At 37.9% G+C, this 15214-nt stretch overlaps 1 protein-coding gene across 1 annotated transcript; it reads right to left on the bottom strand.

Moving 5' to 3' along the window:
* Positions 1–343: 343 nt before the first annotated feature.
* On the bottom strand, positions 344–2960 carry LOC106917205 (uncharacterized). Its single transcript, XM_014985999.2, has 3 exons — positions 2470–2960; positions 1654–1814; positions 344–794 (listed from the first exon to the last, which is right to left on the bottom strand). Exons 1-3 carry the CDS (start codon positions 2924–2926, stop codon positions 465–467), a joined length of 948 nt encoding a protein of 315 aa, XP_014841485.1. The 5' UTR covers positions 2927–2960; the 3' UTR covers positions 344–464.
* Between the last annotated feature and the right edge of the window lie 12254 nt (positions 2961–15214).

Here is a 15214-nt window from a genome sequence, read left to right as displayed (position 1 = left end):
AAAGTGTTAAGTACTTTAAAATACAACATACTTTGTAGTAGACCAAGAAAATTGAATAGGGACATGGATCATGTGTTTCCATCTACAAATCTGTTTTGACTTTTTGCCCAAAAGTGTAACCAAGAATAAAATAAGTATATCTTGTTTAAGTACATACAAAATAACAGTTTGGTTATTGTGTGTAATCTGCTTTATTGCCTCTGTAGAAGGTCACTTCTTACAAACATAAACATAAAATCTTGTATGCTTGTCTTTAAATTGTAAGGGAAAAATGATGAACTTTAAATCAATGTGTAAAGGCTAAAGAGCACAACAATTTACTGACACATTTTTTCTGCTGGAAACATGGAACTGTAGTTTGGCCTAAAACATATTTTCCTCCAGGAGCTCTGCTGTAGTTACAAAACGCATAATAAATATTAAACCAAATAAACATATAGTAAGTACACATCCACAAATTCATCCTATGAAGAACTTCCACTTCTTTCTCTTGGAAGACCTTCCTCAATCTCTTCCTCAGAGTAAGAAGTGTAGATCCCTGGCCCACCATCTCCTCTGTATCTTGTGAAGGTGACAGAGCTCAAAGATGCTTTGCTCAGCTGTTTCATTTCTTCTATTCCAAACTCATCCTCCACCTCTCTCTGCCTTTCATCTTGCAGGCTTGAGCTGAGGGAGATGTGATGATGTTTGAGACTCTGTATGTCCATTGTATTGTCAGATGTTGCAATAACTTGATCCCTCGCTTTGCGACTTCTCTTCCACTTCATGCGTCTGTTCTGGAACCAGATCTTCACCTAAAACACACAAGATGATTGAAGCTTGACATCACCTTCTTTTCAGTTTGAAATATTTTTTTTGTATATTGTCCTGAAATACATATCACTGTTTTACTTCACTTAATAGAAACAGGACAAAAACTATAAAAATACTGAAGTGTGGTATATAATGCCAAACATAACACTACATTATCACAGTATAGCTTACAAATAACTTATCAAATTACAATAATGCACAATATTTGTATCCACTATGCTATATATTGCAGTCATAATCAGTAAATTAGAATACATGTCTAAATGAGTCTTGTTTGTCAGAAAAATGGTACATTTTGAAATAACAGCCACTAAGCAGGTTTTAAGCCCAAATTTCTTTCTTTTCTTTTTTTTTTATAGTTTTTTTCTTATTGGTCTGATATAATAATCTAATTTTTAAATATGTTTTAAATTGCTGTAAGTGAAGAATCATCATCATTAACAGAAATGAAAGCTTCCAAACATCCTTCTGTATGTAGTAATTTAATGTGTTTCACTTAATGATAAAGTTCCTAAAATATGTGGGCTTTTCAATAATGTTCTGATTTATTGACTGTGTCGGTACCGTACTATACATTCAGTCCAGCTGTAATACATTATAGATGACATGTGCCACAATTTAAAAACAAAACAACAAAATAGAATTTTTTTTTTAAAAATGCATTAAAATATAAATAGAAAAATATAATTATATCAAACAAGACCTGCCTGATTGGAAGCATTTTAAAGAGATTCATCTTATAATACCTCAGAACATGTACCCTAATGACATTAAATAACATTTTACAAAGCAGAAATATTTCCTGTGTTTCTGACTGAAATGCATTTCCCACTTTCTAACCTGAGTCTCCGTCAGCATGAGCGAGGTGGCCACCTCGAAGCGTTTGGGCCTGGACAGGTACTTGTTGAGCTTGAACTGATTTTCCAGTTCCAGCAGCTGTTGACTGGTGAAAGCTGTCCTGGGCCTTCGACACTTCCCCAGTAAGGCTCCCTGACCTGGTGCTAGGACAGAAACATAAACATCGTATTCATTATTAGTGATAAAAAATAAACTGACGGCTCGCACTGAAGGTGCCAATCTGCCTGTGGGTAATAATGTCCCCTTGTTCCTAACATTTATTCCAATGAGTGATTGATTTTGGAGGTGGTAATAAACTCTACAGAGGTCCATCACATTAATGAAAACCCTGCATGAATAAACAGCTGATTAATGGAAGATCATTTGCAGGTTTTACCTTGTTGGCAAAAAACAAACAAAAAAACAAACAAAACAAAACAAAAAAAAAAATAAAACGTTATTGGGCCAAACCTATTTTTCTGTCAATCACAGCTGCACATCCAGAATATCAAGAAATCAAAACATAAAAAAAAACAACTAAGTGGTTACTTGAAAAAAGCACACTACTAGTTTTTAAATGTAGCTATACTTTCTTCATCCCATAATTTCACTCTAATAAAAAAAAAATGCTTCTTTTTTTACAGTAAATTTTCAAATGCTTCTCTTCAGAGAAAAAAAGTCTGGGAGATATTTGTTAACGTGTTAATTTTAAAATATTTATTATTATTATTAATTATTATTATTATTATTATTGCTAAAAGCGTTTAGGTTAATTATAAAACTTTTAGAAAACAGACGGATATTTCGCAATAAACCCACCTACATACTCTCCAAATCTTGGCATCACAATTCCTCCTCTGACCCAGGGATCCACTGGAAGCATCGTGGCCATGCCGCCCCCCTTCGTGTGCTCCGGATGAGGCTGAACCAGCTGCGCGAAGGCTGGATACATCAAGGCAGGGTGCTGGCCTCCGAGGCCCGCCAGCGGATACATGGACGCCGGATGCATTCCAATAAGACCGACGTGTTGCAGAGAGGTGAATCCAGACGGAGACAAGTTGAGGAGATGCGGCTTGGACACAGTAGACAGCTGGGCTGGAGATGAGCTTGGATACTTTGGATGAGAAGAGGGCGAATCTGAGCCGCGCGTCGACGCTGGACTAATATCAGGGCTCCTGTTGTGAAACAGTCTCGGGGACACGCAGTCCCTGTCCGTCCCCCTGTCTGAATCATGCGCCAGCAGCGCGTCAATGCGAAAGTTTTTGGACTTCTCCATGGCGATAGTCGTCCTCCTCCAAGACGCAGGCGGTACTTAGGTTTGAAAAAAAGTAGAAAGCTTCTTTTCTAATTGAGAAAATTAAATGTCACTTGTTGGTGCCAGTTGCTGCCTTTCCTTCTTGTGGAAGAATTGTCCCCTCTCTGACCAAGTCCACTTTGATCATATGCGTAAAAACCCCCTTCGCCCACCCCAGCAGTGAAAGGAAAAATTACTGGCACACAATAGTGCCATAAAATCTCCACCCCTTGTGATTGGCCAGGGCCTTGCAGCACAGGGTCAGGACACTTACACTCTCTTGGATTATTGAGCACCTCTTTCAGCACACCCTTGAACTGTTCAGTTTGGCTAAAACAAAGGAGCACATCACCCTTATCCTCAATATAGATTGTCAAGATCTACATTTTACATGTCTTTTCCAAATTAAAAGGTCACCACTTGTTTATATGGTCCCCATCTGTTCTGCTCTCATTCTGTCACTTTCTTACGTTCTCATTTAGCTTATCGCTGTGTTATCCATCACCTCATATGATCCCAGCTTTATGTGACGTTAATGTGTGGTTTTCTCACAAAACCTTCTACAGCCATATATTACATTGCACCTGCATCTTTGGACACCTGCAAACAGTCTTGAAAACTATATTGGTGTAATTGCTGCAATCTCTGTGACAAAATTAATAATTTTACAGCTAATTCCTCATTAAACTTTATTACCTATTAAGGTTGACAGAAACAGAGCCACTCTTATCAACACCCACAGCAATGATTACCAGTCATCACCACACCACCGAGCACATAAAAAGGCAGTAAACTGATAGAAAGCAAACTTATTTTCTCCCCTTTGCAGAGGGGAGCCAAATATAAAGTGTGAACAGGTGACGCAAAAGCAGCGTTCAGCGGATGTTTGGTGTTTATTCTTTCAGCCTATGCTACACTCGCAGAAAAACATAAATCAAGGTGCAGCTTCCCGTCAACCCGAACTACATCTGTTCTGTAAAAAAAAATACCCCAATAAGGGCTTCAGACTGAGTAATTAGATTTGTATTAAAATGTCCAAACTGTTTAGATGTGCGCTTGTGCCACAGTCATCAGTGGTGATTTCCTGCTAGGTATTACAGGGCTGATAAGAGGCCTGTCATATACCTGGGAAAACAAACTCTCTCATGTCAAAGACAAACACACCAACACCTGCTGGACTCAACAACGAACAAAGCAGCCAGTGAGTTTAAAAGTGTGTATATGTGTGTACCGGCATGCAGATGCTAAAAAATATTCAGCTACAACCAACTTGATAATCAGACAATACGGTTTTTTTTAAGTGACATCATGCAAATTAGTTCAGTTTAATGACAAGTGGGGATTTACCTAAATAGACTGACTTGAAAAGCATCCATATGCCATGTCCAAAGAGCTGTTTGCATCTTGATGCATGCATGTGTGTTTTTCTTCTCTCCTCAAAGATCTGCCACTTATACAGCATTCTGTTTGTAGTTGGAACTTGGAAATTCTGACTCCCGGAGAAGTCAAAAATGGAAAAATCAACAAGAACACGAGAGTCTGGAAATTTTTCAAGATCTGATACGGCAGCTTTTCGCATCTGTGGAGAAAACGTGTTATTTACAAGGCAAGGTTGTAGGAGTTCATCTAAAATCACTGTTACATGCAGCACCTACAAAATTAAATAAAAAACAGTGTTTGCATGTGGAAAGAACATCTTAAAATTATGCTTGGAAGAGGTACAGTACATGGGACTGTGCCTATTTACCTCCCATATGAGGAAGCCAGAATAGCCTGTGAGAGACCAGGGGACAACATACAAACCAAATGACCCCAGGCTGGAGGTTGAATATAAAAGCTCAGATATCACATAAATTTAGATTCTGTGGATTAAAAGAGACGTGAAGTTTTTTCACCAACATACTGAGCTGAGAGTGTGATTTATGATGATTAAACTTTTATGTTTTCACCTTTAACAAAAAAGGGCTTTTTCATCCAACTCTTACACATAAAATGAGCATCTTTTCACAAACAGATTCCAATCACAAATTGCTACTCTGAAATAAGTAGATGGGACAAAAATGGATGGTTTTCAAGGATACAGCTGAAGAATGAGGGTAAATAGGCACTATTTACTTATACTTCCTAAAAAAGAATTAGGATATTAAAATAAATGGGTAAAATCTAATAATATGATTATGTGACAAACTCTAAAGCTGTATTACAGTTTTACTAGGACAATTCAAAAGCTGAAAATATAATTCAAAGTTTCATACTGCAACACAAAGTTCAAATAAAAATTAAACTGTCCTTTTCTTGGCAACAAACCCTTTGTCATTTTTTGTGCTTCAAGTGGGGTTCAGTATCCACTAATTTGATCAGTTTAAAACGATAGTAAGTCACAAAGCTGGGAAGTCACTCGGCCCTTCTCCATTCATGTTTCCTCTTTTCAAACACAAATGAAAGCAGGCTTAACACAGTGGGCCATTTTCCTGAACCTTAAGCGGGAAAAGATCATCTTGTTGGTGGAAGGGAGAGCCGCAGAAATAAATCACTGACTTTAAACCAACAGTGTATTTTGACATCCTATTAATGATATTGGCAAACACATTTGAAGAAAATAAAAAAAAATAAAAATAAAACAAACGGGGATATTTTTAAAATATGCAAATGCAAAGTAGTGCAATCAGTGAAGAGAAAATCAAATTCAGCATAATTTTTGCACAACTTCGACATACAAAACTAAAATTTTATGAACATATTCATTTGTGCAAAGAAAAACATAGGCAATATAAAAAAACACCTTAAGCACCCCAGTTTTACAAAGTAAAATAGAACCAAGTATCCCAGGAGATATTAGGTCAAGTGGAAAATCTTCTAAAATTCCCAACATATCCAGCACAAAAAAGCCTGTTGTTCTCCTGGTGCATGTGCCCCACTGTGGTATATTGTCCAATATCTGCTTTTTGTTTTCCATTGTTTCTATTGTCATAGCCCTGTCTTGTTCTGATTGGTCTAATGGACCGCGGGGGAATAGAAAACTTCCTTTTTGAGCCGGGGTGGTCGTCTAGGGTTTCAAGGTTCTGTTTTGGTTTAAAACGGGTTGATTAATGGCAGCCATCACAACTGAGACTTGGGGATAATGAGGAGGACAAGAGGGAGGAACAGAGGAGGAGACGGGGAAAAGGAGGAGGGCCGAGGGGGGGAGGAGAGGTGAGATTGGAGGAGTATTACTCAGCACTGTAAAAGGCTGGGAGGACAGCACAGTTAGATAAGGATTCAGGGCAGAAGCGACAGGAGGAGAGAAGATGCACTAATTAGTTCTGAACAGGAGTTGGTGAATGAGAGGAGGAGACAGACACACGTAGAGCTGCTTAACACACAAAGACACGAGGTGCGACAGGGCAGCGGAGGAGTGGCTGCAGGGAGTAGTTAAACATCTGTTGCTCTGTGGAACTCCAAGGCTGCTCTGAAGGCTCACGCTTCCAAAACACTCATTACCCAAATGGCTTCCTTTAAACAAACACATAAAGGCTTTGACAAACAGCAGGAGATCCTTCAAGAAAGCAGAATTTGTCTGAATTTTACAAATGATATTTTACACAAAAAAAAAAAAAAAAAACACAGAGGGAAAACTGTAATCCACCTGTATTTTCTAAATTTGGCTTATGATGGGCAAGATATTGTTGCGATCTTAAAGAGTTATGATCAATAATTGTAATCGTCCTTTTTAAAATTAAATGTTTATTTGGTCTATTTGTGAATAGAGAAGTGTTTTTGCCAAAAACAAATACGGTAGACCAATGGCTTTGAATAGAAAGAGAAGAAATAATATTTCGGCATAATTTAGCTAAAAGATCCATTCATTACAGACCAAAGACATCTAAGCATACCATGGCTCTTCCTTTTATTTTAAATTGACATAATGCCTCCTTGCAGTTTGGAATCGCAGACAGATTGACTGTTCTGTTGTCTTCTTTAGTTGTAGGATAGAGTCAAACACTTTTAGTGGTATTGATGCATTTATAAACTTGGAAACATTCTTTAAACTCTTACATTGCTCACAATATAAAACAATAAAGCAGAGCTGCTTTTCGTGTGCATGTTGTAGATGAAACCTTTATTGGCGGCATATGTATGGTCCAACGTGAAACAATTTTGAACAAATCTGTGCAGTACTACAGTTTTTGTTGGGCCGTAATTATGATCCAAGCCTGGGTGAGGTCGTCAAAGAGCTGTACTCCAATTATCTTAAAGCTTTGCACTCTTTCTACTGAATGGTTATTGATGCTTATTATCAATAGTGATCATCTTCTGCTTTTGTTGGATTGAGAAACAGTTTGTCTTTAGATCAGTCATCTAGCTTTTTCACTTCCTGCCTACACATTGACTTGTCATCCCAATGAATGAGCCTCACTGCTGCACATTAAAGGCTTAGGCTTTCCTACTGTGTGCAGCCACAGTCGTGTATTAATTATGCAAATAATAGCAGACTAAGCATAAAATCATGAAATGGCTCAGTGGTCAGTGGGATGGAGTGCCCAAATAGCTTCATATTAGGTAATCTCTGTAGACCAAAAAAATAGATTTATGGATGTGGTGAAACTGGACATGACGTTAGCTGGTTTGCGGGTACAGGATGCAGAGGATTGGACTAAATGAAGACAGATGGTTTGCTGTGGTGGGAAAAGACAAAAAAAGGAGAGGTAAAAAACAATAATAATTTACAAGTAATAGAAATGTAAAAGGTCAGTGTTGTACTAAATCAGGTCAAATAACTGTAAGAGTTTTAGATTAAACATCAATTCACCAAACAAGGGAATGTATTTTGGTATTTAAGTCTCCCTGCAGAGTTTTAAATTATATTCAGAATCCCCATAGCATGAGTAATATGGTGGAGTAGAGACATTTAGAAAGGTTTAACAGCTGGTTACCCAGGAATTTCACTAAATGATTAAAAGTTCAGATGATAAAGTTTCCAGTTCCAGTTTCCAGTTCCAGATGATAAAGTTGGTTCCATTTTAGTTACCTATTTTATTTAATGTGTCATTTAGTTTACATTTGTATTCTGTTTTGGTGTTTAGCACATTTTATGCTATTTTATCTAAGATTTCAATGACTTGTCCTCTGAAGCAAAACATCTGAGTTAGGTAGCAGTGCATAATGGGAAAACATCACACTGAATTCATGTGTCTCTGTTATTTTAAAAAATCTCAACTCGCAACAGGAGATAATTATTGTCCCTATTTAAGAAGCCTAAACTAAATACCATGACTTTAATGCAAAGTCACAAAAGCAAATCACACAAACAAGAGAAAAATCGAAGCAGTTTAGCTAAAGCTGTGTAGGGCAACAACAAAGTATAATCAATCACGTCTAGTCATCATTAAGTTATAGAAACTTTTAGAAGAACTGAAAATTGCTATAGAATGTGAGATTAAAATGCTATATAGTGTAAGGAAAATCTTCAACAAATACCTGAAACCAGTTTTATATGGTTTGCTTCTTTTGCTCCTCCTTTCTTTTCATCACATGCAAGGTTTATGACTGATGTTCCATCTTCTCAGCGTGGAGACAGTTCAATTAGCCTTGTGGTTTGTGGACCCTCCCACCAATCCATGTTTGTGTTCTTTAATCAGCTCGGCTCCACGCCTGTGTGTCCATACGCATTCGTGTCTGCGTGCCCATGCGTGTGTGAAAGCTTCAGGATTTGGTGATAAAGAGAACCACATAATTCTTCAACATCGCCTCGCCTGACACAATCCCATCAGCTCACCTTTATGCTTTTTTTCCCCAATGTTGCTCAGCTGAAGCAGATTCAGTGATGAAATGTACGCCGACTGTTCAGGGAAGAAAATAAATTAAACAACAGCAGGGAAAGGCTTGTAAATTCCAAGAATGAATTGCAGTGTTTTGATATTATTGCTAAGCTGTCTTCTGTCTGTTACGGTGTTGCTATTCTATGCATGATGATATATGTTGAAAAGCAATTTGGATAAAAGTAGTTTATGCCGGTCACTCATCCTTTCTTTCTGCGGTGGAGACATTCATTTTATAGTTCTGCTTTTTCGTTGGGGTTGGTGTTACACACACGTATTGTTACTTAAAGGGAGAAAAATGTTAAACAAGGTGTCCAGACTGGGGGGGGATTACAATGCAAAGCAATCTTGTGCCTACTAAGTAAACAGAATCCACATGTGGAATTTAACATTAGTATAAATCAAACTGTTGTGTGAAGATCTCAGCGGTTTGTTAGAATCCATTAGTGATCAAATAGCATCACGAAGACCAAGAAAGACAGCAGAAAGATTAACAATGAAGTTGTGGAGAAGTTTAAACCAGAGTAATGTTATAAAATAATATCCTGAGCCGTGGGGATCCGACAGAGCACTGTTCAAGCAATCATCTGAAAGTAAAAGGAGCATAAAAGGACCAGGATCAAACTATCCACTAAAATGGACAGGCCAAACACAGAGAGTTTTATTCAGAGAGACAGCCAAATCATTTATAACTGAAAGAGCTGCAGAGATCTACACCTCAGAAAGGAGAATATTTCAACAGGACAATTATTGGCTGTGCACTCCACAAATATTATCTTGATGAAAGAGGTTTTTTTTTTTTTTTTTTAAAAAAAGGCTTTCTGCCACCAAGGATACACAGGAAATATGTGAAAGAGTTTACTCTAAAGGCAAAAACTAAAGTTTTTGGTTTGCTAGTGCAAACTGTTGTGTGTGCTGAGAAACTAACATTTGGTCATCAAACAAAATGTATAATTTCCACAGTGAAACATGGTGGCGGCAGCATCGTGAAGCTTGTTAAGGGGGAATTGGATGGATCTGACCAGAGGGAAATCCTGGAACAAAACCAGTTAGAACGGAAACTCAAACTGTTTGTTGTAAGTGATGCAAATGTTCACATATTTGCATAATCCTATTTGTGTCCCTAATTTCCCCTTTCCCTGATACCTTTTTCCTTATTTTTACATTAAAACCTCTGTCCTGCATCTTTCTGTGTACCAACGACAGACAAATACGTTTATGTTCGTAGCCCTCACCAAAGCAACTAAGTCTTAAAAGGTCGGATTGATTTCTTTAGTTTTTTTTATTTATTTATTTTTTATTATTTATTTATTATATAACAGACACCAGAACAACAAAGCCTTTAAATGTAACCACTTTCACTGGAGAATCAGACAATATCAGACTGGCAGACTTGTGCTAACTTGGTGAAATATAATAATGAAATTATGACGTTTAGACGCGAGAGAAAACTGTTGCTGAGACGACTGGCAGGTTGAAGCCATTTCTGGTAAAACAAGCTCTTCATTTGCAGGTGTTACAAGGTGTAGGTGAAACGTGATACTGCATGGAGGCACGCATGGCTGGCAGTTCCCAACAGGCACCTGGCCTCTTGCTTAATGTCTGTAAATGAGCAGCTAATGATGTGTGTGGAGCTATTTGCTTATCCGTATCAGCTCCACAGCTGCTTTTGTTCACACGGCCCCTTCGTTCATTGGACTACACATCGACATGCACTTGCTCGCTCAATAAGGACATAGATAGCGTTTATTTACCATTTTACTTGGGTTGCAAGTGTTAGTGTCCACACCAAGGAAAATAGCCTGTAGTTAAAGCAGTGTAGTAGTGTAGCTAAAATGAGTTAGCGTCTTTTATCACCTGCATGTATGCTCAAGACATTGTCAAAAATATATTTAAATTTAGTGGACATTTAAAATGATCGTGTCCTCAGTGGTTAACACATCCAGGTTGTGTTCATTTAGTCCACATTTAAATGTTTTCTTCTTTTTCTTCATGTTCTTTCTGTTGGACCTTACATCTAAGATCTTCTACAGGGATTCCCCCAAAAGTCTTCATTTTAAGGAACTCTGTTTCAGCAGTTCTTCAGTTTTCTGAAAGTTTGTTCCACAATAGAGGGGAATAAGAACATGAATGCTGCTTCTCCATGTTTGATTCTGGGGATGCAGAGTAAACTTGAACCAGAGGATCTCAGTGGTCTGGAAGAATGATACAACAACATCAACAACAGGTATTTTATGTATTTTGGTGCCAAGAGATTCAGTGATTTACTAAACAAAAGGTTATTTTAAAGTCTGTTTTCTGAGCTTCCAGGAGCCAGTGTAAAAACTTTGGAGTCGCGGCGATGCGTTTTATTTTCCTAGTTTTAGTGAGAATGCGAGCAGCTGCATTCTGGATCAGCTGCAGCTGACTGACTTCTTAGACAGACCTTTGAAGACATTGTTGCTGCTGAAGTAGCCTGAAGCTTTTATAGCTTACACACATAGTTTGGATTCCAGTGAAATGATTTTGAACAAATACAAATAATTTACCTTGTAGAAAATATAAACTAGCATTAGCTCTTTATCTTGTAGACCTTTGTATTGTTTTCATTTTAGCTACTAGTAAATATGGCAGCGTTTCTTGCATTTTCCATAGACTGTGGATAAGTTAGTGGTCAGACGCATCTGCATATTGGGATGCTATATAAAGTGATTAGTTCTTTCTTCATTTATGTTCAGCAATCACAGATGGTGTAGCAGAAGCTTGCTCCATACCCTCGATCTGTATCTCTCCTCCTCTCTCCATTCTTGTCCATTGATGTGATAATGGCTACAAATTGATGAAGCCATTGAGTTTGCTGGTGACACGAGGGCAAGAGGGGGACACAAGCACTCCACCACCCACCAGAACTCATTATTCAGATTTCTCCCTTCCTCTGATCCCTCTTGGTAGTGTTTTTCTGACTCAGCCACAAGCAAAAGATTTATTAGCTACTTCTGTCTCAGTCTGGGAATATCTCATGCCTTTTGCTTTTACTTTTGTCTAATTCAATGTGTTGCTTGAAGAGAATACGATTGACAGTAAAATTCTTTACTTGTATGGTATTTAGTATCAAAGATATGGAAAATATGCCTCTAATGCCTTAAGCTTTAATTAAAAAGTAAGACTCTGATGTCAAAGCTACAGGCTTTTCTGAAAATACGCATTACCGTGCTTAGCAAAAATATTATTTTTCTTTGCATTTTTCACAATTTTTCACATAACCACAAACCTTTGTCTCTTTTATTGGGGTTGTATGTAACATACTAACACAAAATGTCATAATTGAGAAAGCTACGTTTCTTTATTTTTCAAAACTCTAAAGTCAGGGATAAAGTTGTAGAGGTTTAATGTAGAGTTAAGTCAATATGCCAAGCATTAAGCCTCCGACTGGGCAACGTTAAATAATCTTACAGAGATTAAACGGGTGTGTCACAACAGCAAACCTACCAATACATGACTCAACATCTAAAATGCCGGAACTGATAAGGAGAGTCACAATCAATCAAGAAGCCAAAAGCCCTCTGGAAACTCTCGAGGAACTACATTCACAGCAGAGACGAGAGAATCTGTTCACAACAAGTCGTTATTTCCCAGGCTAATCATTTTAATTTTAGGCCTTAATTTGGGCATTAAATATGCCAAGATTTACAATACTGGATGATAAATATTTAGGGAAGTGTTTCCTCATTATCTCTTCTTCTATGTTTTTTTTTTTTTCCCTTTGAAACAGGGGATGGTGGGATTTATTTGTTCCATGATTTGTTGCTCTGCTTGAGGAATTTATGAAGCAAACAAAACAAGTTCCATGTTGGAAATGTCAAAAGGAATTTATCCTCAATAAGTCAGCTTTGCCCTTCAGGAAAATTTCCTCTTAAGACTTGGCTACCATATGTCTGAGCAACTAACATCAAAACATTTGTGCCACATTATCAGCCACCAGCTCTTTTGTTATAGGACAGGGTGGTCAAACAAACATTTCAATGGTCAGAGTTAAGTTGCAAAGATGGAATGTTTTCAGCTCATCACTCCTATTTGTGTTTAACTTGCTGACGGTAAAGTTAAATTATTAACTATTAAGATGTTATGTCATTTTTGTAATTTCATGTAGGGGTTATGTCTAAATGAAACAAAGTCTTAAGAGGGTCACAAAAAGTCAAAGTTAACTTGTTATAAGTTGAAGAAGGAAGGTGGTGTTCTGGTCAGATGAGACCAAGAGAAATTGTTTTAGCCTACATGCAAAATGTACAAGAAAATACTATCCACCAACCTGAATGTGGAATCTACAAGTCACTACATGGTGGTGGCAAAATCATGCTGTGGGAATACTTTTACTTAGCATGGGAAGCTGGTCAAGTGTTTTCAAGCTACATACAAAGCATTTCTGGATGAAGACTTATCAAAAGCTGCAAAGAACTTCAGACAATAGATGTTGCAGACCTAAACATATAACTAGAGCTGAAATAAATGAGTTTATTGACCCACTTATGCATTAGAACTGTCTAGTTAAAGTCCAGACCTAAATCACCTGGGAATCTGTTGCAGTTAGTGTTGTTCACCAACACTCTCCATGAAATCTGACTGAATTTAAGTTTCTGTAAAAAAGAAAAGGTGTAGAAAGTCATTCTTACTGAAATTGGAGTAAAATGCCATCTTACAAAGTAATTAAATACTTAAACTGTATAATTGAAAATATAAATGGGGGAAGCATTATGTTTAAGGGGTTTGGAGTGTTGTTCTAACGGCACGTGCTACTTTAACTACACTTCAGAATAAACGGTGCAAAAAGTTTCAGTTTATATCGCAACATTGAAGATAAACACCACGTTGCATCTCTGCTGGATGATTAAGCCAACTACACAAGAAGATGAAGAAAAGATGGAGAGACTGAAAATGTATTCCTTCAAACTAAACTTTAATGTTATTGACTCCCAGTAGCAGCATTTTAGGGCTAAACATGCAGAGAAATGCAGATGCTTTAGTGTTATGTTAGGCTAATTAGTGACTGTGCAGAATAAGCTGCACAGTCACTAATTGGTATTCCTTTCAGCGTCGGTGCAAATGAAAGTTAAAATTTTCAGCCAGCAGCCCAACAGCTTTTGGTGGGTTGTGAATTAAATAGCCCACTAAGAGAGCTGTTATAGGAGGGCGAGACTTTTGAGAAGAATTTGTGTCCTTATAGAAACTTTGACAGCTGTATGTTAGATACGTTTCAGTTTTGCTGCTATAGATTTTTGTTTTAGGACAGATTTACTTCACACATTGTCTTGCAAAAAAATACCCCTGAACCTTTCTACAAGAGCAACGAGTTTTCATCACCACAGACACTCTGGGAACATTGTGTCAGGGTCATGTGCAGTTAAGTCTTCCTCCACAAACAGCATTTCATTAATCCATACCAACCATAAGGCATGTTTAACATTTAAGGATTTTAGTTTTAATTTTAAGCCTCATTTTCTTTTGAAAGTCTGTTTAAAACAAAAACAAAAAATTACATTACTTGGCTAACACAAAAAAACTACAAAAAAAAAAAAACTCCCCTGAAACTCTGCATCTTGTCAAACAGTTTTATCCAGATTTTCTTCTATTCTTCCCCTTCCCGTTTTCTATTGCACGGCTGGTAAGAGTCCAGAAGATGTCACCAGAGACTCAGGAAAGCAACTTCAACTGCTCCACAGCTCTAATGCCAGTCTGGGGAGAAAAGTGTTCACCTTTAGCTGGTTAGTTTTCATATCACAGAAATCTTTCATTTTATGTTGACATTCTGAAAGACAAAAGAGCACTGGATGTTTAAAAGGTGTTACTTGCCATTTGAGAACCATTCTAACCACAGCTCCCAACATTTGGATTGGAGTCCTGAGTTACAAAATATATTCACGATGTGCTCTGCAAACTGATTTGATCAAAACGGTGTGATGCAGGTCCGCACTGCAGTGTGCAAACGGCAGACGCTCCACATGATCAGAGAGCGCATTGTCTAGTTCCTTTGTAGTCCCACAGAGAGTTGAATAATATCCACAGGGAGTGCTAGGACTCCGCCTTCCTTTCCCAGCCTGTGGAGTGGTGGGAACCGGGTACTGGGCAGCCCAAAATGGTCCGCTATTTTTACCACTCTGTTCAATCAGAGGGCTGCTCCCCTGAGACCTGTTGCCGGCAGCTCTCCCAAAGCTGCGGAATTTAACCCCAGGACGGCTCCCCCCCAGATGTGATGGAAAACATCTGGCCAGTTGCTCGACTGCTAGGCTTGGCCGTACAGCCCCAGAAGGCTCCAAACCATGTCCCCCGATGATGCAGATAAACAACAATCAAAGCCCGTTATTTAGTGCTGGGATGTGAGGTACATAAAAAGCAAAAAGGCTTATAAATTCAAATGCACAGAGTAATGATCTGTGTGGACAACATTTATGGGTTTAAGCTTCAAATAATTAAATGGGGAAAAAAAACGGCAGCAAAA

This window comes from Poecilia mexicana, unplaced genomic scaffold (assembly GCF_051168715.1).
Source record: "Poecilia mexicana isolate PSO_F unplaced genomic scaffold, ASM5116871v1 scaffold_2, whole genome shotgun sequence".
In the NCBI taxonomy this organism is placed as follows: Eukaryota; Metazoa; Chordata; class Actinopteri; order Cyprinodontiformes; family Poeciliidae; genus Poecilia; species Poecilia mexicana.
The sequence above is the reverse complement of the archived record's forward strand: the minus strand, read 5'-3'. Positions and strand labels throughout refer to the sequence as shown.